This window comes from Wickerhamomyces anomalus (genome assembly GCF_001661255.1).
Source record: "Wickerhamomyces anomalus NRRL Y-366-8 unplaced genomic scaffold WICANscaffold_6, whole genome shotgun sequence".
NCBI lineage: Eukaryota > Fungi > Ascomycota > Saccharomycetes > Phaffomycetales > Wickerhamomycetaceae > Hansenula > Hansenula anomala.
The window spans coordinates 32333-58842 of record NW_017567115.1 but is presented as its reverse complement, the minus strand read 5'-3'; the positions used below and the strand labels follow the sequence as shown (position 1 = coordinate 58842).

Sequence of the window (26510 nt, the reverse complement as noted above, 5' to 3'; positions counted from 1 at the left end):
GTGTGTTTTTTTTTCAGAAACTTTATCTCTATGGCAACAATGTGGTTTTTGGATTGAAGATTATATAAGAATAGAGTAATCAATACAGGCTGAATCTAAGAAGAACACCTTTGAGTATGTTATTCACTCTTGTTGCTTCTTCAAAGAGCCCGCTTCTTTTAAAGATCTAGGGTGACTCTTAGCATATAACACCTTGGATGAAGCTTACAAGGTACTGCTCTTTTGGTGGGAGGAAATGAAAAGATTCTATTGGCAGATACCCGTGTCAATTACACGATAGCTTTTAAGCAAAGCAACATTATCACAAATCTATTAACATTCAATGTACTCTTTATCAACACCATAATGTCACAGCTAGAAAACAACCGTAATTTTGTTCTAGTCTCCTCAGCTCTTGCTTTAGCTTATGCTATTGTCTTTTATCCACATTCATTGGAATCCATCAAGACAATTGTTATCACTGGGGTTTACTATCTGGCCAACCACTATACTTCTCATGACTTGACAATCTCACAGCCTTTATGGTATGGATCATTCACAATTGACATTTACAACACTCTACTCAAATATTTAGAGGTGAAAGGAATATGTCATATCAAACATCATTTCATGACATCGGGGAAAAACTGTGATGTATTGGTCAAATCACTTGTTAACTTGATACTTATCGACATCATCACTTTAGGGATCAGTTATAAATTACAGATACAGGTTCCATTCTTATCAAAAGAGAATTCAAAAGGACTGCATTTCATTTTATCTATAGGATTGGTTTTATTTGCTGTGTATGTCATTGTAAAGTACAAGTTGGTTAATTGAAATGACTTAAACAACAGAATTGAAAAGGATTGATCCAGTCAAAGAGCCATGACAACTGCACCGCAATAACAACAGTATTACTCTACTAGTGTTTTTCTATTGTAAACACTAATATCTGATTTTGTTAATGTAGGGGCGAGATCTCGCGAATTTTGAAGAATGAATATAACATACGTAATTCACACAAATCAGGATCAACACCGTGTAAAATAGTTTATTACATTCAAGAATCAAATTCAAAGAGCAATAGAAGGTTTTGAACAGAAAATTTGAATAAATACCCATTTCCAAACATTTTTCCTTGGTTGGTCCCGTTCAAGTTTAATGGATTAGCAACTTTGAGAGAAATCTACGCTTTTCGCGGCTGCCAAAATCCTCGTGTAATTATAAATAAAAAAACTTGGGCTGTCATGTTTCTTTGTCTACATGAATTCTTTCAATTCCAGTTCAATCTTTCTCAGTCTCAATAACTGCTAGCATCAATATGGTGCCTGGTGAAAGCAGGGAAGAAGTTGAAAAACAAGAAAGGGCTGTTGAAAAATTTTACAATGATGATCGGAAGCTCTATGATATTGATTACAGAGAATACCTTCGGGAGTTTGGTATTGATGGTGATTCTTATGATTCAATTGATGAGTGTTGGAGTTCAATTAGGTAGTCTGACTTTTATACAGAAAGGCGTGATGACTATAAGACCTGTGAATCATTCATATTGCGGATCAAACTAATTGTCAAGTTCTTCTTCATCTTTCCCCGTATAGCATTCAATGATATAGAGGATTTATGTGATGCTAAAATAAAGGAGAGTCGTATCAATCGAGCAAAATCCCGTACTTCTAAATTAATTATGAAAGACCACATAAAATATGAAATGGAATATCTTTTAAACAGTGGCCATGATGAACTGAAGCAAGTTTTCGATGAATTTTATCAGAATCTCCTATCAAGCTTTGAACATTCCTGTCATGATGCTCATTCTCACAGCTGCGGTAAGATACGATCAAGCAGGTTTGACATGAATTATGTAGGAGGTGGGTACTCTTATAAAAATAGTCATTGCAGAATGGGAGATCTCGCTGGACCTTCAGGCTTGGTGACGGTGTTGGATAGTCATTTAAGACCCATCACTTCGGTTATGAGACTTTTATTCGAGGATCTCATCCTTGGCCAATTCAAATCACTCAAAACAGATATTGAAACTGCTGGTCGGTTAAGGTCAATGAAACTGTGGCCAGATTTTATATTATTTCAAAAACTGCAGAATAAACAAGAGCGCCCATTGGTCCCTTTCGAAGTTGTGCCTTACAATGCAGAAAAAGTTTTTGAAACTTTGGGTAAAGCTGGATTATCTCGTCATTTCGCTAATATATGCCTTTGTAACATGCTTGCTGCTAAATCTGAAGTTGGTTATCTACTTGATGGGAATAGCTTTGCCGAGATTGGATTCAATTTTGCCAAATATCATGATATGAAGTTGGATATACATAACCCAGATTTAATTGCACCTATGACTGTCCGTGTGTTTGAAAACAAGACTGAAAACTTTACTGCAACTATGATGCTTTGTGCTAAAGTTTATTCGACTTTGAAAAAAATGGATACTGGTGAGTTGAAGAAAACTGAAGAAGAAATGGATAGCTATAAGTCAACTTTCTATAAGAGTGGTAAAGAAGTTGCAGAAACACTTCAAAGTGCTGCGAGGTTTTACCACATGGATAAGAGCTATTTTTTCGAAGAAGTTACATACTGGGGCGACTATGAAGAATTACAAGTTGGTTTTACATGCAATTGTCAAGTTTTGGTATTTACATTGAGGCAACTTGAAGAGTTATTTTCACAAAAGCTTCAAGAGGAGTTTAATATTAAATCAAAGGATCATAGATTGGTGCTCAAGATTTATGATCCGGTTAGAAAAACCTTTACTGAAACACCTAGGGAACTTGTGAAGTACGCCCTTGCGAGGGGTCTTGAAGAATACAAAGAAAATGAACTCAACGTTTATCAAAGAATTAGAGAATTCAATATTTCACAAGCACGAGGGTCACCAAAGATAAATGCACCAACTATTTACAAGACTGGGAATATAAAGTTGACAATTAAAGACAATGAAGACTTCTTCTCGGGTGGTTATATAGTTATGGACCTTTTGGAAGGAGTGGTAACAACAGACCAACATTTTGAGAAGGGAAGAGAACAAGCTGCGCTGTTCCAGAAAGCTGGTGTTGACAAGTATACTCTCAGGTTCTCCAGTGTTCGTGTGCACAATGATGAAGTATACTTCATTGGTCATGGCTCCTCTCATTTAACCTCTAGGGATTCAGAGTATAAGACATCGCTATTGTCTAATTGGGAGATGTATATTGAGTCCAGATTACCGGGTACTTTAAAATGAGAATAGCTGAAATAAGAATAGCTTTAGTGTTGAGCTCCCTTTTTACTATGGTGATTACGTAACACACACACTTTTTCGCGATCAACAAAAAAAGCTTCCAAAAGCTTGAAATCAACAATCAAAACTTTGACGTCAAAAAGCCAACGATTTTTAAAAGAAAGACAGCCGCCAACTCAAAGAACACTTATTCCTATTCTTTGCTAACTACGCTATGATGCTTCCCTTCAGGTCTCTAGCGTCTGGGATAAGGCTGCCCTTGTCCAGAATAACGCCCAAGCTGACTCATCCGCACCCATCAACATCATTGATTCAATGCTCAAAATATCACACCCTTTTCAATAAAAACCAATCAATAATACCTAGAACACCATTGACAATACTTCAAAGATACAACTCCACCAATCCTCCATCACCAGACACCAGTAATGTGAAACCGATAACCACAGCAAAGCTATCTCCTCATGATTCAAAAGCTTCAGGATTCCAAGATATTAAACGATTATTCGAACTGGCAAAACCAGAAACCAAACCAATGATTGGTGCATTATTCCTTTTGATGATCTCATCTGCAATTTCAATGTCAGTTCCTCTTATAATTGGTAAATTTTTAGATTCAGGAAATGAAAATAAAGAAGATGATAATGAAGATAAAAAGGAATTTGGAGATACCAAAATATATGGTTTAACAATGAATCAATTCTTTGGAGCCATTGCTGGTGTTTTCGTTATAGGTGCAGTTGCTAATTCAGGACGTGTCATTATATTAAGAACTATTGGTGAAAAATTAGTTGCAAGATTAAGAACAAGAACTTTGAAAAAATCTTTAGAACAAGATGCTTCATTTTTAGATAATAATCGAGTTGGTGATTTAATTTCAAGATTAAGTTCGGATGCCACTATAGTTTCAAGATCTGTTACACAAAATATAAGTGATGGTATTAGAGCAGTTCTTAGTGGAGGTGTTGGTTTAACAATGATGAGTCTTGTTAGTTGGAAATTAACTTCAATCATGGCATTATTAGCACCTCCTTTAGGTGTTATGGCATTTTTTTATGGTCGTCGTATAAGAAATCTATCAAGAAATTTACAAAAATCTATTGGTGATTTAACAAAAGTTGCAGAGGAACAATTAAATTCAACAAAGACAATTCAAGCTTATGGTACTGAAAATTTAGAAGTTTCAAAATATTCTGAAAATGTTCGTGAAGTTTTCAAAATTGGTTATAAAGAGGCTAAATTATCTGGTATTTTTTTCGGTACTACAGGGTTAATTGCCAATGTTGGATTAATTACATTATTAGGGATTGGTTCCTCGATGATTTCAAATGGTAGTTTAACAGTTGGTGAATTAAGTTCATTTATGATGTATGCTGTTTATACTGGTTCTTCAATGTTTGGATTATCAAATTTTTATTCAGAATTGATGAAAGGTGCAGGTGCAGCTGCAAGAATTTTTGAATTAAATGATCGTAAACCTGAAATCCCGTTAACAAAAGGTTTAAAACCAAGTTTAAAAGATTTATCATCAACTATTAAATTTAAAAATGTTTCATTTTGGTATCCAACAAGACCAAATATTCAAATTTTCAATAATTTAACATTTGAAATTTCACCAGGTGAACATGTTTGTATTGTGGGACCAAGTGGATCTGGTAAATCTACAATAACTTCATTATTATTAAGATTTTATGATGTTCAAAAAGGTGAAGTTTTAATTAATGATAAAAATTTAAAAAATTTTAATTTAAGAAGTTTTAGAAAAAAAATTGGAGTTGTTCAACAAGAACCTTCATTATTTTCAGGTACTATTTTAGAAAATATAACATATGGTATTCATAATTATAAAGAACAAGATTTACAAATTGCATTAAATAAGGCAAATGTTTTAAAATTCATTAATGAATTCCCAGATAAATTAGATACAATTGTTGGACCAAGAGGTACACAATTATCAGGTGGTCAAAGACAAAGAATTGCATTAGCAAGAGCATTATTATTAGATCCTCCATTATTAATATTGGATGAAAGTACAAGTGCATTAGATACAAAATCAGAGAAAATTATAAGTGAAACATTAAATGAAAGATGTAAAAAAGGATTAACCACAATTTCCATTGCTCATAGAGTTTCCACAATTAAAAACAGTTCAAGAATTATTGTTATTGGTAAAGATGGACAAGTTGTTGAAACGGGGTCATTTGATGATTTAATTTCAATTAAAAATTCATTTTTAAATCAATTATTAAGTAAAAGTGAAGATGAACAATATGTTGAAGTTAAAGATCAACCAAGTAATGAACAAGTTTTAGAAGAGATTGAAGAGAATGTTGAAATTCAGACAGAAAAAGATCTTTCTTTAAACAAATGAGATATATAGATAATGCATGTAAATAGGTATTAATCTACAGTAGTTGGTAAAATGAAAATCTATAAAATCAAACCATAAAAAACTTTATACAAAATAAAGTAACCATATAACATGAATGCAATAAAAAAAGATAAAACATATGATGATATAAAAAATAATAATGAACCTGCAATAATAACATATTGAACACATAACTGGGATATATATAAAAAAACCATTCGAACTGAAACTTAAAATCAATCTAAAATCAAAATGAAAACTATAACTTTGTCTTTTGTTCTCTTCAAGCCACTGCAGGGATTGAATCTCTTTCCTTTTTGAAAACTCCATGATGAGCAGTTAGTGCAGTTGGAGTTGTATTTGTTGTAGGACTATTTGGTGAAGTGTACCCATTTGTTGAAATTGGTGGGACTAATGAATTTAAATTCGTATAAGAACCTGGACCTGTAATTGGAGAGCCAAATTGATTTGAAGAAGATCTTAATCTTGGAGAAGTTGAAGTTGACAACATGTTCAAATTTGAAGCACTTGGGATTCTTGCATGTTCATTAGCTTGAGCATTTGCAGGTAGGTCACTTATTGAAAAGGCATATTTTGGGGTTGATGGATCATCTGCAGAAGTGCTATCAAAATCTGGGATTGAATAATTATTGAATTTAATTAATGGATCTTCAAAATTAACTTCATTATATAATGAATTTTTCAAATTTCCAAAACCTTTGAAATTTGATGGATCATTTGAATATAATTGTTTTAATTTGTTTGAAAATAATGAAATAAAATCATAATCTTCATTTAATTTTGAAATATTTGACCAATCTAATGAAACGGAATTGAACGCCAATTCTGAAGTTAGGTATTCAGTATGAGGTAAACTTGGTAAACCAAATAATAAAGATTGTGATTCAAATTTTTCTGCAATTAATCTTTTTGGACGACCATATAATTGGAAGGAATCATATAATGGGATCAAGAATCTAATCAAAGTTTCAAAGTTTTTAACTGCATTATGAGGTCTTGGTAAGATATATAATGAAGTGTTGTTAATATTCCAACCTTTCATTGATTTTGAAGAAGTTATTGAAGAGATTGAAGTTGATCTTAAATGTCTATTTGAATTTGATCTTGATCTGTTTCCCGGGGTGGAATTTGAGGCAGCTTGAGATAAAGACATCATTGAATTTGATCTTGAGATTGGAGATGAAGGAGCAGAATCTTCATCCAATTTCATTCCCAAGTTATAAACTGTTAGGTCACCATTTAGTTTCAATAAAGTGGAATCATCAATCAAATCAACATGATTAGGATAAACAGCAAAACAGGAATCAATAGCATTAATTGAACAAATTAAATTCTTCTTGGTGGTTCTTGAACTTGTATAGAAATTGATTGCTCCGTTTTTAATCTTGTTACTTGTTTTCTTACTAATCTTGTTGTGGTCACATGGAGTTATAACACAGAAACATTTGATCCAGTTTGAATTCTTACTAAACTTGATATTGACCCATTCTTCATTTTGAAATCTAGTTTCAGACATTAAAACGTGTAAATCGGATAATAATGTGGCTTTTGAAGATAGTAATGAAGCTGTATAAGATTCATTCAATTTAGTAAACTCATAATTGGACAATTTGATGGCACTCAGCCATTGTTGCAAGAATCTTAATTCTGGGAACTTGAGATGATAGGCCAATTTGTTTGAAGAGGAAATGATTAATGAAATTGAAGAGTCATTAATAACCACGCTGGCTTCTAACAAGTTGACACTGATTGGCTTGAAACTGGAAGCTTCTAAACCTTCTTTGTAGAGAATTAATTGGTTACCCTTGATGATACCATCAACGAGAGAGTAGGACAAGTCTTGTAGTTCAGCAGCAGAGCCTTCATTTCTCTCGATGTTCATATAAACTTGTCCTTTATGGTAGACTCTGGCATTTTGGCAATTGATCAGAGTAACGATTGGAATCAGTTCTTTAGGGACTGAGTCGTTGTTGTTGAGGCTGTTGTACTGGGCGTAGATGTTTGAGTTTGAGCCTGTGACATATGAGTTTGAAGAGGTTAGTGAAGTGGAAGCAGAGTTCTTTTCAGTTGGATTGGCCTTGTTGAATGTTCCTGTTGGCGATGGGGTCTCTGACGAGGAGAGGTCGTGGGTGACGGTGCCGGTAGCAGGCTGTTGCTCCTTCTTCTTGAGCCTGAAGATGTTCTTGAAGGCCATTGTGGTGGTGCTTGGTGGTGGTGGTAGTGAAGGTGAAGATTGTGGTTGAGAGTTGAGCTTTATATTGGTTGGTGTACAGCCTTATTCGTTCAGGGCTTGACTAATCAGCAATAATCAATTCTCTCAGCAAAAGAGCAATGAAGGGGTATGGTAATAGTAATAGTGATAATACTATCTTTATTATGTTATTATGTTAATATCTTTATTATATTGATTCAATGGATCAAATGGATGTCGATGCCTATTTATCTCAACAGGAAGAAACGGTTAATAATACCCACAACTACTATTAAACGAATTACAGGCTTATTAACAATCTACACCCAAAAACACAACTACAAATTAAATCCAAACTAAACTAAATTACCCCAATACACCCATCAAATCCACCATACACAAGACTCTTGTCACTCTTTTGTTTCTCTTTTGTTTCATCATTCTCTTGCAAATTCCAAAATTTCACCTGTAAATTTGAAACTTTTCGTTATCATTTCCCAACGGTTTTAAACGCTAGACTTCCCCTTTCGGAAATAAAAACACACAAACAATAACATTCCCATTCTCAGCTATACACTACTCGATCATCTCCAAAACTTTTAACTCCATTGGCTTGGTATTGTCTCTTGATAGCATCATCTATTTCATCATTGTTCAAGATCTTCTTCACAGAGTATAAATCAAATTTAGTCATACCATACACTTTAAACTTGTGGAAACTAGTGTAAAACTCATTCCCATAATTATCTTTAGCCACAATGATTACAGATTTAACCAATTTCCGTTGAACTTCTTCTGGTATTTCAAAACCTTGTTCCTCTTGTTCTGATTTATTAACATCATAAACCATCTCACTAATCTTAAAATGTCCTTGAATCTCTTCATCTCCCATAGCTTCACCACCTTCCATTTGAACATATAATGATAAATGCTTTGGACAACTAGTAATTATACCACCATTCAAGACATCCCCATGACAATATTGAAACTCATTCATATAAATAGGTTCTAAAAATTTGATACTTAATTGTGTATTTTCAATTTGTGAACTTCTCCAATATCCTTCATCTGATGTTAATACAATAAATGGGGATGTATTTTCATAAATTTCAACTTCATTACTATCATCATGATTACTATTGAGCCCAAGTATATCCCATAATCCCTTTTTAAATCTTGGTTTAAAAGTCTTGGATGTTAAATAATTTATAATTCTAGCTCCTGATATAGCTTGTCCATAATTTATTTTACCATTAGGTTTTTTAACTTTAACCGTTTCCACTAATTTTTGTGGAATATTATTAACTCTTGTTAATGATTTGATCTCATTAATCAATTTTTTCTTATTTTCTTGAAATTGTAAAGTAATTAATGACAAAATCTCTTCTTTATTCATAAACCCAACTTTGGAATTTATTATATCTTCAACATGATTTTCAATAAAACTTTTATAATTCAATTTGAATTTTGATCCATTAATTTCTCCATCTATAATATCTTGAATTTTTTTTTGTAAAAAACTTGAAAATTCAGGTATAACCTTGATATTATTATGTTCATCTAATAAAATTGGTAATTTATCATTAGAAATTTCAATATCTCCAATATTTATCTTGTTAACCCTATCCAATATCTTGTTATTTTCCCTTTTCAAATCTTCAATATCTTTATCAATTTTTTTAAAATTTAAACTAAACTCATCAAGTTTCAAATCTAAATAATTTTTAAACTCATGTAGCTTGGTTTTTTGCTTTTGATTGATTTCATTGATTTGATATTGTAAATGTTGTATGTTTTTAGTTAGATCACCAAAATTTCGAATATTTATAATATCATTATGATCACCAACACCACTTCCCCCATTATTACTATTAAAATAACTTATAATACCTAAATTTGTTATGAATAACAAAAAATATAATAAAATCTTGATCCAATTTTGTTTAACTTTGTAAATTATCCGAAGTGTTGATTTCAAATAGTAATTAACATCATCATCACCTTCATCTATAGCATTGATATCACCAGTGTACATGGTTTCCTTCACATCATCTATCGTACTATCATCATAATCATTATCACTTTCTTCCTCTTCTTCCTCCTCTTCCTCTTCATATTGTTTCTTGAAACCTGAATATTTAGCATTCAGCAGACTTGGATTAATATCATATTCTGATTCAATGTCCTCCCCAACATCATCATCATTCGTCAAAGCATCAGTACTGAACTGGAAACTCTTGCTCATATTCCCACCTTTTTGAAATCAATCCAACAATTTCTACTTGATGTTGTTTTGATGATGAGGTTCATGTTTTGTTACGCGTCAGATTTGATTCAGAAAGTTTGACAGCTAGACTTCCCGATATGGAAATAAAAATGTACATATTCCGCGAATTACGAAATAAATACTATTATTGATTAATTTACACTAAATACAAATGGTTATTTGAACTAAGCAGTTAACTTCTCATTAGACTGGTTAGATATGTGTAAATGATAATTGGAGCTGGACGTGAAAACTTCTTTCTCTAATTCGTTTCCCTAATTAATTGATTAACCTTCAAGAAATAAAACCATTGAATGGATTGAATGAGAACCAAGTACTTCAACTGATAAGAGCTCATAATTCTCTGGCAAACCAAAGTAATTCCTTGCCTCACTGGCTTACTAAAAGTAATTCCCTGCCTCTCTCGCTCATTATCTTTTAATCTATTTCAACTTCAATTCCAACTCTTTAACTTTTTTCTCTAAAAACTCAATAGCTTGTTTTTTATTAAACTCTTTAAATTCACCATTCCCAATATCTAATTTAATCAATTCACCATCATTTGGATTGGTTATTGCCTGGACCCAAAATTCTCGACCTTCACCATCTAAAGGACTCAACACCTCATTGAATTGGTCCTGTTTCAAATAGTTCAATACATCTTGATACTCTTCTCTGTCCTTTAACAAATCATCTTCACTAGTGCCACTCATGTTGGCTTTCAGTTATTTGTTTATTAGTTTAAATTGTTTTGAATCTGAAATGCTTAAAATTATTTCACTTTTCAGAAAATTTAACTTGGCTGTCATTATCTACCGGGTCGATAACAACATCATTCTGTTTGATATGGTTTAAATTAGCTGTTTATTCTGTAAATTCTCGATAAATAAATGCTTAAATACTGATAATAAGTGGGTGGTATTATTGTCAGCTGATTATTCTGTTAAAATATCAAATGTTTTTATTTGAAGATTTAGGATATTGGTGATCTCATTTTATAGAATTTTAGTCTAAATATTAGAAATAAAGTTAAACATAAAACTTCAAATCCACTTTAAGTGTCAGAAAATTAAATCTAGCCCACTTTAGAACACTCCAGATCAATTTATCAAAGATTATCAGATAAATAAAAGATCCATTGTTTAGCAATTTTCCATTTTGATAATTACTGATCTGCCATATTTCCACGGGTATATAAATTCTCACCAAAAAAACCTTGAAAAATGAATTGTACAAACAAGATCCTTGATTAAAAGATTAAAGACCACATCATCACTTTGAGTTAAAATCATAATGGTTGTGAAGAGCAGATTAATCTCATCCACTGGTCAGGTGATATCCAAAAGATTCAACTCCACCATAACAAATGATATTTCAAGTCAATTGAGTAACATCCCAAAATCAACAGGTGCTGGTCCTTTCATTGAATACCCAAGATTTGAACCTTTAGGAAACCCTGCTTCACTAATAAATATAACATTGCCCCCATCAAGTGTGTTAAATCTTCGTACAAACTCAATACTGGCTGCTAATGGAGACTTAAACAATATTAGCTCAAAATTATCAATATTGAAATTATTCACAAAACCTTTAATTTATAACAAAATTTCAAGTACAACTCCATTATCATTGATTTTATCAAATAAAGGCTCAAATAAATTCTTTGTCAATCTTGAATTATCAGAATTAGAAGAATGGACAATTTTCAATACTAAAAATTTAATTGCTTGGTATGGACCTGATTTGAAAATTACAAATAATAATAAAATTGGAATCAATTTATCCTCAGGAAATAATAAAAGTAATGTTATTTTAAATGGTGAAACTCAACTATTTACTTTAAACTTGGAACAGGATGAAACTTTATATTTGAATCCAAAAAGCATAATAGCTATAAATTCATCACAATCAGGTTCAAACTTCCATAAATTAGATTCTTCAAGTTTACAATTATCAATTCCAAAATTCAAAATTTGGGATTCAATAAAAATTGCATTCAATTCATTATATTCTAAATTCAATCAATATATCCAAGTTCCATCTGAAACTAAAGCCATTGAAACAACAAAATCAATCACAACTGAAAATAAATCTTCAACATCATTTGAAATTCCACAATCCCTTAAATCATTTGGTACATGGATATCTACAAAATTTAACAATTTTATTCTTAATGATAAAGTGTTTTATGAAGTTAAAGGTCCAGCCACAATAATTGTACAAAATTCAACTTCAATCTCCACATCAAAAATATTTACAAATGAACAACTAAACGAAATCTACCAAAACTTGAAATAATAAAGAAAGCATAAATGAAAAATATATTCCTGTACAATTGATATACCTTTATATAATAAAAAACTTATAAATTTATAATATTCCTGCAATTGAGTAACCAATAAATGAACCAATATAACTACTAATAACAATAGGTAATGGCCAGTTTTGCCAATCTCTATCCCAATCTAAAGGAATAACAATAGCACCAAACCATGCCCCAACTGCAATAAATGCTAAATATTTATGGAAAACGCCCTTTTCACCAATTTTTAAAAATGAAACAATGATTGGATAAGCTAAAAATGCAATATGTGAAGATAATATCAAATTTTCTTTTAAAAAAGTTGTAAAAGGTGCACCAAATAATACAACCAATATATAAATTGGTAAAATTAAAACAAATGCAATCAAAATTGAAATCAACAAGATATTATAATCTTTACCAACACTTAATTTTATCTTTTTATTGTTTTTCTTTTTAGTTAATTCCACTATATTGGTCACAAATAGAAAAGTATAAACCAATTGAGTGGCAATCAATGCATAAAGGTTATTGGTTAAATTGTTCATAACATTGGATCTAGTGATATCTTGTTTTAAAATGGAAAAAACAATCAATAAATAATGGAATGGTATTGTTTTCAAAGAAAATGGGATTGAAATTCCATCATCTAATTCACCATTGCTCTCTTTTGTAGGAGGTGCATTGTCAGAGAATGACACTGTTTTCTTTGGAGTGTGTCTAGCAGCCATTCCTCAAAGACTTTTACTATACTTTTCACTTCTTGATCTGTTAATGATTTAATGTTTAACGTTGGGTATAAAAGGCCCGTTCTGTGACCAAAAAAAAAAAAAACAAAACTCGAGAAAATCCCAAACGCAAAACGCATTCGCGAAGTTTTATTCAGTTATACGTTCAAAATTTCATAATAATGAATTTATTTAATTATACACGTTACTGAAGATTTCTAATCGAGTTCTCAATCTCTATGAAATCCCTCCAAAGCTCCAAGTATGCGTTCTTCCCGACTTTAGCACTGAACTGTTTTCTTTTATCAACATTGAAATTGATAAACCATTTGATCAATCCATAATCAATAATTGGTTTCAAACCTAGTTCATTACCTCCAAATCTATTAGATCTAGGGTTTAGCCCAACATAATGTGCAACCTTATCACTCAACTGTTGTTGTAGAATGTATAATCGTCTATAAGTACTTTCATTGATTGGTAACATCTTGAAAATTGACCCATCAACATTAACACCAATGTTTTGGAAACTTGATGATGCTGTACCTTGATCGAACTCTTCATATTTTGGAATCATCTTTAATGCAGTAGTCAATGTATTTGTAGTGAATGTTGTTCTTTTCAACAATCTTTGGCCTGATAAAGATTTCGGATCATCTGGTTGATAAGTCAATAAATGTAAATTAAATTCATCATCTGCAACCAAGAAATAAACTTCACCATTATCAACAATGAAATCAGTACAAATTGCATTTAGCCTTTGTAAATCTTTACCCAACAATATCAATCTATAAGGTTCAGCATCAAAACCTAAAAACCAAACACTCTTCATTGAATCTGAAATCAACAATAAATTACCAAAACTTTTGGAATCTGAAATGTATGTAGCACAATCTAAAAATGCAACTGGGACAGTACTATTATCTTGTTGTAAATCTCTTATAATAACTTTTTGACCTTGACCTGCCAAAAATCTACCACTGATTTCAGTAATTGTAGTAACTGCACCTTTAACCACTTCTTGGAAAATTTCTTTAAATTTGAAATTTGCCTCAGGTTTTGTAGGATCTGGAACAATTGAAATCACATCAATAATCTTGAAACTTCCAAATACTGATAAATCCTCTAGTCTATATTTACCAACACCATAAATGATAAATTCTTTCTTCTTTTTGGAACGTGATGAAATGGTTAAATAGATTGATCTAACATCATTAACAACCTCATTCTCATCTAACTCAACTTCATCAATAACAACCCAATTTATTGGATTAATTAGTTTCAAATAACTCTTGAAATTCTTAGCACTAGGCTTATCTTTTTCACTTCCAACAATATCATTACCTTCTTCATCAACTGCATTATATGGAACTTCCTCAAATGTAGAAACTATAAATAAGTTTGAAGTTTCATGATATGTAATCTTATTAGCTGTTTGACCCAATGGGAATCTTTCAATACTTAAATTTTGTGAATAGTTGAAATTTTCGCCAAATGGTAATGAACAAATTCTAGCATTTTTATCTGCATCAATATACATAAATTTTAAATCATCACCATGTTCACCACCTTCAAAATTTTTATTTGAACCATCATGGATATTACAAAATGAAATTGCTGATTTTGAAGTGAATTTGAATAATTTAGGTTGAGATTTTGGATCCTTATAAATCAAATATGGTTGTTTCCCCGTGACAAATATAACATCTTTGTTATTGATTTTCAACTTTATTAATTTCCTTTCAATTATTGTTGATTCAGCCCAAATATTTTCCGGAGCACCAGTTATTGCATTCAAGTTTTCAATTTTTTGGAAATCATAATGATTATTTGAATTTTTGAAAATCTTGTATAAAATCAATTCACCACCAATTGTAAGAATTGTCAAAATTTCTTCTTTATGAACTTCATCTCCAATTTCTGTAAATTCAATCTCTTTGATGAAAGGATCAGGTATCAAACCTTTAACTTCTTCATAAGGTTTAAAATTGGCAATCTCTGTCAGTTTATTAATTTGATCAATTTGGTAAACTTGTTCATTATGATTTTTTTCAAAAACCAAAATTTGGTTATTGACTGTAGTGACCAAAAACACAATGTTTTTATTTTCAATCGGATTATTGTCCAAGCTTCTTTTAGCACCCCTTTTATTGAAACCATTTACTATTTTAGTTGATGAAATTGTAGCAAAAGTGATAATCAAATCGCTGATTAACTTGGGTACTTTGACTTTATTCAATTTTCTACCCTTTGGATCCATTTCAAAAATTTTCACTTCACCTTTAGCACTTGTTAAAATAATAAATGGATCAAAGATTTTACCATTTATAATTTCAAAATCAAAATTAATTTGCAACAATTTTTTGAAATTCAAATCAAATAGATAAACATTTGTTGAGGTTATTTGTAAAATTCTTTTCTTGGATTGAATTGTATCAATATTTATAGTAATGTTATTGTTTTTGAAATCAAAACTTTGGAAATTTTTGAAATTTTCATTGATCAAAAAAATCTCACTTTTAAAATTAGATAAATCTGTTGTAACTAAATATTTGTTCAGTATATTCCATGTTTTGCTGATATTACTGAACTTCAAAGTTGAATGTATTATTGGTTGAATGGTTGGTTTGAAAACAGTTAAAGCACCTTGTTCACCTTCACCTGATGTAGTAACTATAGAGACATCATTTTTATTAGGATTTTCCAAACCTTGTACAAATGGATTTGAGTTGATTTGACCTAAGGTAAATGAACTTATTGGTCCTGCATTGAATAAGAAATCTTGAATTGAAAAATCAAAATTAAAGACATCATTTTGATTTGTGCCGTTACCAGCATCATCTTCATCATTGTATAAATCGTCATCATCATCATCATCATCATCGTTAGTGTTGTCAGTTGTTGCTTCTTTGATCTTACCGTCTCCATTTTGTGGAACTTGTTGAGTTTTATTAACAGTTAAAACAACAGAGTCAGATGAAACACAACCAAGGAATAAATGATCATCATCAATTTTGGAGACCGTAATAGGTCTTATTATAGGAAGCTTTGTTGAGATTCTAGTAATATTCAAGTCTTTGACAACCTTACCATCGATTGTGAAATGTAAATTGTAGAAATTACCTGATTCATCAATTATTAAAACATCATTTCTTGTAATGACTTCAATTTTTGAGTTTTCCAAAAAAATATTCAAATCTGATTGATCAATTAGTTTGAAGTCAGTGCAATCTGGATAGTAAAGATTGACACCAATCCCCTTTGTATTACCCGAGTTATCAACGTGAATGATTTCATTACAACCAATCAGCAATGCACCATTTATTGGGTCTGGCATTGGTTTAACATCCCATAAATCATAAGGTAGGTTTTCAACCTGTAATATTGGGGTTGATGAATCATTTGCTAAATCTAATGACAAGACAACAAAATTTACAACATCTTTTTTTTTGGATAAATCACTTGCCCATGTTAGATCTGTACGGTATAATATCCCCAAAGTTGGATCTCTATAGTTGAAAAGGAAATCACAGTCCATGATTTTGGTTATTGTACTTTCAAGCTTATGAACAGGTACAATAATTGATTTATCAAATATTTCACGATCTTTATCTAAAATTCTAGTATCATCAATTTCAATTTCTTCCTCATCTTGTTTGAAAGGTAAGAACGCCAATATATCATTATAAAACACCAAAGAAGAGTTATTATTTGGGTCGACTCTTAAACTTGATTCATCTAGTTGACTTATTGTTTTGGATGAAAATTCAGATTCATAGTAATGTAATGAATTTGTTTGAATCGAATTGTGTTCAAAATCAAATGAAACAATTGATAACTTAGCAAATTTGGTTAAGATCAATAATTGATCATATTTCGAGTTTGGTAGTAATGCTGGTTTGATCTCGATAACTTTACCGTTCAATTGAAACTCATTTATCAACACTAATTTCCCATTTTTGACTTTGAAGATTTGAAGAAGAGTATTTTTAACAACAATTAAATCTTTAGACTCCAAGCTTGTGAAGTTACAAGCCACCGAGTGTGATACACTTGTGGGATCTATGAATTGGTCATAAACATCCATTTGATCTGAATGAAAATGTTGTCAATACTTTTGTTAACGTTTTTGCAATATTGTTGATTCAATTGTCGATGCTAATTTTTTTCTTCAACACACTGTTGAATTCGCGAAATTATATATATGGTTAGGAGCGTTTTCAACTACACGGATATTAACGGACCAATATAAAGTGTATTTTCATTCCTGCAATTTGTTGAGATTTAAAATCGAGGATATAGGTGGCAGTTTGACTGAAAAGTTCTTTGATGCCTCTATTCTAGGGAGCCTGTATCCGAGAGGATCAGGACTGAGCTCTGGAGGTTTGAAAGTACTGAGGTCGTATCTGTAATTTCCAATGGTATAGTCATGATTTTTCAAGTCTGGACTTTCTGGTCCATCATTTGAGATGCTAGGAGATCTGTTATTGGAAAGGACTGTGTGGCTTTCTGGTTGAGCACTGGAAGTCTCTGGTGAAGAATCAATAACGTTGGAATCTAAAGCGTCAGAAGTTGCTCGAAGTTCTCTTCTTCTCTTGGTCGATGCTGATGTTGAAGACTCACTTGAAGAGCTCCTATTCCGTCTTTTGATTCTGTTAAATCGTATCAAATTCTCATCAATGGACAAAAACATATCTTCATTACTCTTCTTCACAGCTCTGTGGTACCCTTTCTTCTTAAAAAACAGACCACAAGCATTACATATGGATTTCCCATTATCATCCCTTCTCCAAATTGAAGTGTTTATGTTTTCACAATTTGAGCACCTTATTATGTTCAAATCCTCTAATTTGATATCATTCTTAACCAATATTTTTGGATTCCTGTCCTCACCAGCCACAGTAGTAGCAGCAGACTTGTCATAATCTACATTCTTCTGTTCATTCTCATCAGCTAATTTCTCAAATAACTCTGATACACTAAGTATATTCTTTTTGGAAATTAACAACTTTGGACGATGGCAACCTTTGGTTTTGTAGTATATCCCACAAGCATTGCATAGAGTAAGAACCGCTTTAGTTTCTATATCAAGCGTTTTGCGCCACATTGGGGTCTTTTCAGCTTCACAATTGGCACACTTTGTCATATTGGATAATTATAATAATGTAGAGCTTCTGGGGTTGACAGGCTCTGTTGGAAAATAAAAGTTGAAAAAAGGCTTGAATGGTGTCTTTATATATGAATTGTAAAAGAATGTTACCACAGAGAGCCATAATCAAAAGTAAAATCCACCACCACCGTACACCATCATTTCATCGGGCAGTTGCAATGTGACATACAATTAGAATCCACAGTTTTTGACATGTCGTGAAGTTTACTCAGCGGAGCCTTTCTATCGCACGGACTGTGTAAAACTCCAAATCAAACTTTATCAAAGTGCTCAAAAAATTGTGTAATTCTTGAATCATTTTTAATCAAGTTCTGATCAGAATTTCAATCAAACTCATCATCAAAACGCGAATTGTGGCATCAAGCCCCAGTTCATATGGGACTAGACTGGGAAGTCTATGAATGTATGGTCTAAGTCCGATGAATACCCGACCCGACAGGGGGCTAGTCTGTGGTGTCTGGATGGTTTCCTGATTTGGGGCATTCTGTTTATTTTTTTGGTTTGGGAGTTTGTTGATGGAATTGTTAACAACGCGATGGAGTTGATACTCACGTTTCACCACCACAGAACAGAGTGATCAAAGTGGATAGAAGCCAATTGGAGTACAGCCCGCCATGGAGACCATCGACGTCCACTCAAAGTCATTTGTCGTCAAGTGGATCCATGTTCCTGACAACTCAACGGTCATATTCCAGTTGAAACCCATCAAGAGATCCATCAGCTTCAGCGTCTACAGATCATTGACCTCAGAGTCCTACTCAGCTTCAAACTCTCCTGCTCTGAGACCACAGGGTGATGTCTCGGAGAGCAATAACAGCTCATCCACTTCATTGGGTCGTAAAAGATCAAATTCCACTCTGTCATTGGAAGACAAATTGAAGCAATCAGCTTTGGCAAAAGTCCATGCTTTCGGTACTTTGAATGGAAACCAATTGTTCAAAAGTGAATTCAAAGTGGAAAAGGGCGGTGTCTTTGCTTTTATTTTTGACAACACATTTTCTAAAAGTTATTCCAAAAAAGTATTGTTCAACAAGTTCTTTTTGGATTCCAATGAAAATACCACCAGACCACAATTATCCTCTTCATCTTCATCTTTAAATTTACCATCTCATGGTCAAATTCATCCAAATAAAGGTCAATATCTTCAAGGGTTTCTTTTAAAGAAGAAAAGAAAGAAGTTACAAGGGTTCACCAAAAGATTTTTTATATTGAACTTCAAGTATAACACTTTAAGCTATTACATGAATGAAAACAGTTTGAAAACCAGGGGTGAAATGCCGGTCAATTTAGCCACCATATCTGCTTTCAAAGATGAAAACACATTTATAATAGATTCTGGTATGGAAATTTGGACTTTGAAGACCTTGAACAAAGAAGATTGGGATAATTGGATCAATGCATTGAACTTCATCAAGTTTAATAGTACCAACAGCACAGGTCCTAATACCGGTATTAGTAGCTCATCGGCAACAGTGGTACCACCATCCCATGCACCACCACCACCACCACCACCACCTTCAACAGGCCACACACAAGTTTCTAACATTAAGGAGTTGAATGAAGAAGTTAAAGATGAACAGTTGAATTCAATAAACTCAAAGATCGACCAACTAAGCAAACGTTTCCAATCATTAGAGTCTAATTTGGACCAACAATCATTATCGGATACAAAAGATCAGTTGAAGGATCTTTCATTATATGTGAAAACGTTATTGACAAACCAATCCAAACATGCTGAGAAATCTTCCACAACAAGAGCTGGTTATATATCACCAACTGCAACATCTATATTCAGTCAAGAGTTTTTCGATGCACTAGAACCTTATGATGAAATTGATAATATAACGGGAGCTACTGGTGGGAATGATGATTATGATGAGGAATCATCAATCGATAATCATGTTTTACTACTACCCACAGCTAAACAAGGAAATAGATCAGCAAGCTACCAAGTTGATTTATCTTCATCATCATCCTCTGATGTTTCAATTGATGGCGGATTACCAACAAAAAGAGTGGACACCTTAGAACTTGACAATGACCTTTCACCATTACCTTTGAACCCAGTGAAGAGAAGAAATGATATCAAATTAGCAACATCAACCCCACCAAGTCTTTTGTCATTCTTGAGAAAGAACGTTGGTAAAGATTTGTCTACAATTTCAATGCCGGTAACATCAAATGAGCCAATAACTATTCTACAAAAAATTTCAGAAACGTTTGAATATTCAAATTTATTAAATGAAGCTGTAAATGAGACCAACAATGACATTAAAATCCTTAAAATTGCATCTTTTGCAATTTCAAATCTAGGTGCAATGAGACCTAAAGAAAGGAACCTGAGAAAACCATTTAATCCAATATTAGGTGAAACTTTTGAATTGGTGAAAGAAGATATGGGATATAGATTTATTGCTGAAAAGATTCATCACAAACCTCAAATTTTTGCTGTTCATTGTGAATCCAAAGACTGGGAAATTTCATTTTGTTTGAATCCTGAACAAAAATTTTGGGGTAAATCAGTTGAATTGATTAATAAAGGTGTTGTGACATTGTCTTTTAAAACTACAGGCGAGGTTTATAAATGGCAACAACCTACAACGTTATTGAAAAACATTATTGCTGGGGATAGATATACAGAGCCTGCTAATTCAATTTCAATTTCAAGTTCAATTGGTTTGAAGAGTGTTATTGAGTTTAAGAAACCAAGCGGAGGGTTTTTTTCAGGAAGTAAATCTGAAGAAGTTTTAATAAAAGTATTTGGTGAAAAAGGTCATGCTCATGATTTGTTTGTGAATGGTAAATGGACTTCTGAGTTATCAATTCAAAGCTCAAAAGACCAGGATATGAATGTTAAAATTTGGGAAGTTTCACCATTATTGAAAGGCTTTGAACAAAAATATGGGTTTGGTCCTTTCACTGCCAATTTAAGTGAAATAACAGATATAGAGAAAGGCTTCATTCCTTTTACAGACTCAAGATTTAGACCCGATGTTCAAGCTTATGAGAATGGCGACATTAAAAAGGCAGAATCGTTAAAACTAGAAGTTGAGCAAATGCAACGTGATAGAAGAAAAGTTTTAAGTGATGCCAATCAAGTACATAAACCTTCCTTCTTTTTGAAGGCTGGAGAAGAAGAAATGGATTATGAAGTTATTAGAGGAGAGGACAGTTACTGGAATAGAAGGAAGCAACAAAACTGGGAAGGTTTAACCCAACTATGGTAATGACACGGTTATCATTGTGTATATTAAAACATTTGTTTGATTTAAAATGGGTCTTCGTAAGGATCTTCTTCATCATAATCATCATCTTTTTCGAACTCATAGACAATAGCACCTCCAGAATTGAAGGATTGCGCATCAAGATATGGTAATTCAACTTGATCCTTTGCCAATTTTTGTTTGTCAGAAGTTGTTAAATTGAATGTAGTTAAACCTTTCAATAAGGATTGTGAATCCATTGGTTGGTTATTCTCATTTGGATCTGTAGGTAAAACAAAGTTATATTCATGGTTTAGTGTATTGATCTCAAATTTGTAAGATAAAGAGCGACCTGATTTTCGACGATTAATCAAATTGATTTGGAAAACAGCATTGTTCATGTTTTTGACAATGTTTAATTTATTCAATTGATTCTCTAATTCTTCATCATCTTCAAAAGTAGGTATTATCTCAAATATAGAAGATGCAATATATGATAGCAATTTGTGTGAAGTTGGATAGTTGTTGAATTGTGGATTAACATCAGCCTCTGGGAGCGATGTATGTAAAGTTGTAATAACCGTTAGATTTGGTTTCATTATGGTTGTTATGAATTGTGATAAATATTCAGTTGCGATATAATTTATTGAATCTATAATCACCAAGTTCTTCTTTGATGGATCGTAATGAGTGTTTAATGTTTCAACCAACTTCTTTAATGGGATATCATAAGCTTCAATGAATACATTTGCAAACTTTGGCTTATGAATAGTTTCGAATGAAACAAAAATTATATTTGTATTATCTGGAGCATTATGAACGAATTCTTGAACCAAATAAAAAGATGATTGAGCTATTGTATCCAGGATTAAAAGTAATGGTGAACTTTCCTTTAATGTAAATAGACGGTTCAACAGCACCGTAGAGTTTTGAGTAACACCTGACATGATAAAGTTGGGTTTAAAGTGTTTCTTTAATGTGATTGACTTGATGAGTTTTATTTCGTTTTCAATATTTTTTTTTTTTCGTTAGTGCCGGAATAGGCTTTGGTTATGCCAAATGGTACAAAAATAAAAACGTCAAAACTTTTTCGCAAAAAACTTCGCGAATATCTACACGATTTTGATCAAGAACATGTTGAATTAATGTTAAACTCTATACCTTGAATCTCCTGCTGAAATTCCTCTAGGTGTTGATCTTGTACGCGGAGCTCCCATTGCTGCTAATGCCTCTGAGAAAATAGCTTTTGACTTTGTAGGAGGTGGATGGTCTTTTAAAAGGTCAACATGTTTGTGATCAGGTTCAATTAAATCTCCATCTTCATCATATTGATATTTCAAGTTTTTTCTATGGATTTGATCAAAGGCATCAGTCAAGTTTAAATTGTAACTAGTGTTGGTGATTTCAATATTTGAATCAGATTGATCATATAGCATCAGTTGTAATGGAGTGTGATCAATGTTGTTGATATATTGTTTATCTCCTTTAACAACATGCTCAGAAGAATCCATTTTATAGATTTTTTTCACATATCTAGTGATTCTTCTTGCTTGGAATTCCAAAACATCTTCATTATCAACAAATAATTGTTCATCATAATCAAACTCATTTCCAAGTAAACGTTGATTATAATTGAAAATATCCAAATCATCAACTGACTCATCTTCTGTGGAAATAGAACTTGAAGCTGGTACAACACCTGGATAACATTCACTATACCATAATTGCCCATCTGCTAAACAATATATTGGAACTTTTGTGATCCAATCATTAACTTTTTCTTTATGTGGCATATTTGCAGCTGATCTTGGATCAAATGTTGCTGGGAATTGTTCTTGTGGTGGCATTGAATATAAGAATTCAGGAGGAATAACACCACCTTGTTGTTGTTGTTGCTGAGATTTATGGAATGTGATTCCAGATGCTGTGAAATTTGGTGTCAATTGTTGATTAAGATCAAATTCTGTGAAAAAACCTGGTGGTGGAACTGGTGCAGTTAAAAGTGGTGTATTATTTGATGCAGTTTGTTCATTCAAATTATACTGCATATGTGAATGTTTATAGCTCAAAATAGGTGTTGAAACAGCATTTGGCTCATGACCGGTAGTGATATTAGAATATAATGGGAAAGATTGTCTTAATTTAGATCTTGACTCATGATAATTTGAATCTGTGATATTATTTGGTGTAACATTAGCAGCAGCAGGTGAGTTGAGATTATTTGGAGCAATAGGTGAAGGCTCATAACTTGAGTTCCACAATTTGGAGTTGTTGATTATTGGTGTTCTCATATAGCTTATTCTTTCATTGTTAGCATCATATTCCCCTAATTGCATGTTATTCCCCAGATAACTCTCATCAACCATTGCCAAAAAAAATATCAAGTGAGTGAAGAGCTGTAACCACTTTGATGTGCTCAATGTGTTTAATGTATCTTGAATCTGTGTATCATTTGTCTTTTTCTTTCTTGAATTGTTTGACGTTTTTGTGTCAACAATGCATGAAATTATGTATCCATAACTACAGGAAAAAAAAAGAACATTGAGAAAAAGCCACATTCAAGGGACCAGATATTATTCATTAGATATTAGTGTACATTATATATATGTCTTTGTATTACTCGTTTGTTTTCCCTTTCACAGTATTCTAAACAAAAATGTAAAGAAAACGGATAATGCTAAACAAACACAAATACCAGTTGGACCATACTTGTCATCATAATGAGCTGCAACTTTTGATCTAATGTTTATAACTCTCCAAACATACATGATTGAAGCATAAATAATAGTTAAAACAGTAGTTATGAAAAATCCAACAGAAGCAGCTAATGAAACTTTATCACCATAAGTTAATAAAGAAGTTGTAGTGGCACTTAAAATCAAAGCAATTGATATCCAACTTAAAAATGTTCTTTCAGTGGCAAAATAAACTTTTGGTTCCACTCTTACTGGAACACAAATTTTTTTACCAGGTGGAGCTGAAAATTTTGATTCAAAAACAGTATTTGGATTCACTTTATAAGTATTTTCATCTGTAAACCAATAGTTAAATTTATCCATTATTGATGTAAAAACAGTTGTTTTTTTATTGTTTCTTGTGGCACCTGAATAATTACTTATTAATAAAGGAGCATGTTCATTTGATGCAGTGTTTGGTTCAGAACTTGATTGACCTTGATTTATAGCACCAAATTGTGAACCAGCCAATTCTTCTTCATCCATATATTCACCACTTGAAGTGTTTGTATTTGAATTGTTATGGATTCTATGAATACCAATTTCATTAGGCAACATTGGTTTTCTAATATCAACATCCATTTGAGGAATCCAAAATGGAAGTAAATCAACACGTTCAGGTAATAAAGTTGCAATACCATGAATGAATTTTGAAAATTTAGGAACAGCCTCCACTAAATGTGATGAAATCAAATCTCTAACCCATTCTGGAGGTTCTTGACCTAATTGAGTTTGTAGTTTAACTTCTAAAACTGCATATGGGAATCTTTCTATATCTTTTGGAGCAACTTGATTAAAAGGCCAATCAACACCAATATCCATTCTTCTCCAATTACCTTTAGTTCTATCAACACCATCGAAATCATCTTCTCTAACCATTGTTAATTCAGTATCTAAAGAGATACGAACTCTTGCATCACCTGGCAATTGAAATGCAGTTCTATTATAAAAAGATCTAACAACAGGTCTTAATTTTTGTTTTAAAACGGTATATTGAGTTTCCATTGCTAAAGCTTCCAAATTTTCAATTTCTTTAATTGATTTTTTACCATCTTTTCTCATTTTTTCAAAAGCTTGTGGAACAGTATAATCACCCTTCATAAATGAATTAACATATTTTTCCTTTAATGGGAATCTTGCCTTGACAGATTTTTCACCAGTCCAATCTTCTCTATGAGTTTTTCTTTCAACGAAAATAGTATCAGAAGACATACCACCATACCATCTTAATCTATGAGCTTCAGCACCTTCATCTTTTCTTAATCTACCATAATACAAGTCTAAATTCTTATTATCATAATAGATAGATGTAATTGCAGAATCTTCTCTTTCAAATTCTTTATTAGTATTGAAGACCAAGACTGGTAAATGTTTTAAAATGATTAATTTCAATTCTGTAATATTATCAGGATGAACCCAATATTTTGTAGTTTGACGAACGAAATTTTGTTGAGAACCACCAGCGGCAGAATCACCTTTAACAGGATTACCTCTAGTTCTAACCAAATCATATAAAGTTGAGATTTTAACAACCATTGAATCATAATTTTCTTTGAAGAAAGGTTTAGCATCTAATCTAACTTGGAAAATTGGTTTTAAATTCCAACCAGTTTGTTTATCATGCTTTTTAATGATTTTTTGGAACCCAGTATAGTTTAATCTTGTGAATTTGGCTAAATCATGAACATCTGCAATAACATCACTCAATTCTTCCTCTAAATCTTCAAAGTCTTGTTCCAAAGGTGGATTCTCCGTATCAATTGAACCAATCACTTCATTAACAGATTGTTCCGAGTCCTTGATTCTTCTTGTGATTTCAGCACCTTTCACTTTCTGGAAGGTGTAGATCTTGTCCAGTTCAGCCTCTAGACTGGTTAAAAAGTTTTCCTCCAACTCAGTGGACCATTTGTTACCATTTGATTTCAATCCTGATTTCAATTCCTTCTTGAGGTCGTCGTAGCTGATGTAGTAGAAGTTGTAGTCTCTGATGAGAGAGCTCTTGAGATGCTCTCCGAACTTCATTGTGGGCCTTTGATCTCAGATAGAATATAGTTAAAAGAGACACTGGGATTCCTTCACCGTTATAACTGTTTTGATGGTGATGGCTGCTAATGCTGCTGCTTCTCATACAACTGCTCCACGTGCCTGGGCTCGTCTGCTTTGGGAAGTGGTTAGGGGGCTCTGGGTCACATGACATTTTATTTTTTTTATTTCACTTATGTTTTCATTTATACCTGTAATTGAAAGGTGATGAGCTCAAGATGAAGGTATGTGACTATAGACTTATAGAGTGAAACCCCTTCTAACACCTCTAG

General features: G+C 32.3%; 12 protein-coding genes across 12 annotated transcripts; 4 read left to right on the top strand and 8 right to left on the bottom strand.

Annotated features, from left to right (window-relative positions):
• Nucleotides 1–345: 345 nt before the first annotated feature.
• Nucleotides 346–819, top strand: WICANDRAFT_64716 (uncharacterized protein; the record flags this gene model as incomplete). The annotated part of the gene is made up of 1 exon (XM_019183789.1): nucleotides 346–819. One exon carries the CDS (start codon nucleotides 346–348, stop codon nucleotides 817–819), a length of 474 nt encoding a protein of 157 aa, XP_019036570.1.
• Nucleotides 820–3422: 2603 nt separating this feature from the next.
• On the top strand, nucleotides 3423–6006 carry MDL1 (ATP-binding cassette permease MDL1; the record flags this gene model as incomplete). Its single annotated transcript, XM_019180331.1, has 2 exons — nucleotides 3423–3633; nucleotides 3658–6006. 2 exons carry the CDS (start codon nucleotides 3423–3425, stop codon nucleotides 5577–5579), a joined length of 2133 nt encoding a protein of 710 aa, XP_019036569.1. The 3' UTR covers nucleotides 5580–6006.
• A 1992-nt stretch (nucleotides 6007–7998) lies between these two features.
• MPS3 (Mps3p) lies at nucleotides 7999–10090 on the bottom strand. Its single transcript, XM_019180484.1, has one exon. The coding sequence runs from the start codon at nucleotides 10034–10036 to the stop codon at nucleotides 8357–8359; it is 1680 nt and encodes a 559-aa protein (XP_019036568.1). The 5' UTR covers nucleotides 10037–10090; the 3' UTR covers nucleotides 7999–8356.
• A 410-nt stretch (nucleotides 10091–10500) lies between these two features.
• Nucleotides 10501–10866, bottom strand: WICANDRAFT_64713 (uncharacterized protein; the record flags this gene model as incomplete). Its single annotated transcript, XM_019183788.1, has 2 exons — nucleotides 10501–10775; nucleotides 10839–10866. The coding sequence occupies 2 exons, from the start codon at nucleotides 10864–10866 to the stop codon at nucleotides 10501–10503; spliced, it is 303 nt and encodes a 100-aa protein (XP_019036567.1).
• A 484-nt stretch (nucleotides 10867–11350) lies between these two features.
• On the top strand, nucleotides 11351–12355 carry WICANDRAFT_64712 (uncharacterized protein; the record flags this gene model as incomplete). Its single annotated transcript, XM_019183787.1, has 1 exon — nucleotides 11351–12355. One exon carries the CDS (start codon nucleotides 11351–11353, stop codon nucleotides 12353–12355), a length of 1005 nt encoding a protein of 334 aa, XP_019036566.1.
• A 72-nt stretch (nucleotides 12356–12427) lies between these two features.
• Nucleotides 12428–13156, bottom strand: GPI11 (mannose-ethanolamine phosphotransferase GPI11; the record flags this gene model as incomplete). Its single annotated transcript, XM_019180483.1, has 1 exon — nucleotides 12428–13156. The coding sequence occupies exon 1, from the start codon at nucleotides 13088–13090 to the stop codon at nucleotides 12428–12430; it is 663 nt and encodes a 220-aa protein (XP_019036565.1). The 5' UTR covers nucleotides 13091–13156.
• Nucleotides 13157–13292: 136 nt separating this feature from the next.
• On the bottom strand, nucleotides 13293–17195 carry CFT1 (cleavage/polyadenylation factor CFT1; the record flags this gene model as incomplete). Its single annotated transcript, XM_019184208.1, has 1 exon — nucleotides 13293–17195. The coding sequence occupies exon 1, from the start codon at nucleotides 17172–17174 to the stop codon at nucleotides 13293–13295; it is 3882 nt and encodes a 1293-aa protein (XP_019036564.1). The 5' UTR covers nucleotides 17175–17195.
• A 609-nt stretch (nucleotides 17196–17804) lies between these two features.
• GAT3 (Gat3p) lies at nucleotides 17805–18517 on the bottom strand (the record flags this gene model as incomplete). Its single annotated transcript, XM_019182594.1, has 2 exons — nucleotides 18066–18517; nucleotides 17805–17930 (listed from the first exon to the last, which is right to left on the bottom strand). Coding segments are annotated over exons 1-2 (294 nt in total), but the record flags the coding sequence as incomplete, so codon positions are not given.
• Nucleotides 18518–18871: 354 nt separating this feature from the next.
• On the top strand, nucleotides 18872–21484 carry OSH3 (oxysterol-binding protein related protein OSH3; the record flags this gene model as incomplete). Its single annotated transcript, XM_019182304.1, has 2 exons — nucleotides 18872–19694; nucleotides 19830–21484. 2 exons carry the CDS (start codon nucleotides 18872–18874, stop codon nucleotides 21482–21484), a joined length of 2478 nt encoding a protein of 825 aa, XP_019036562.1.
• Nucleotides 21485–21525: 41 nt separating this feature from the next.
• On the bottom strand, nucleotides 21526–22407 carry IKI1 (Elongator subunit IKI1; the record flags this gene model as incomplete). The annotated part of the gene is made up of 1 exon (XM_019182311.1): nucleotides 21526–22407. One exon carries the CDS (start codon nucleotides 22405–22407, stop codon nucleotides 21526–21528), a length of 882 nt encoding a protein of 293 aa, XP_019036561.1.
• A 201-nt stretch (nucleotides 22408–22608) lies between these two features.
• PFS1 (Pfs1p) lies at nucleotides 22609–23826 on the bottom strand (the record flags this gene model as incomplete). Its single annotated transcript, XM_019185111.1, has 1 exon — nucleotides 22609–23826. One exon carries the CDS (start codon nucleotides 23824–23826, stop codon nucleotides 22609–22611), a length of 1218 nt encoding a protein of 405 aa, XP_019036560.1.
• Nucleotides 23827–24096: 270 nt separating this feature from the next.
• VTC4 (Vtc4p) lies at nucleotides 24097–26217 on the bottom strand (the record flags this gene model as incomplete). Its single annotated transcript, XM_019182353.1, has 1 exon — nucleotides 24097–26217. One exon carries the CDS (start codon nucleotides 26215–26217, stop codon nucleotides 24097–24099), a length of 2121 nt encoding a protein of 706 aa, XP_019036559.1.
• Between the last annotated feature and the right edge of the window lie 293 nt (nucleotides 26218–26510).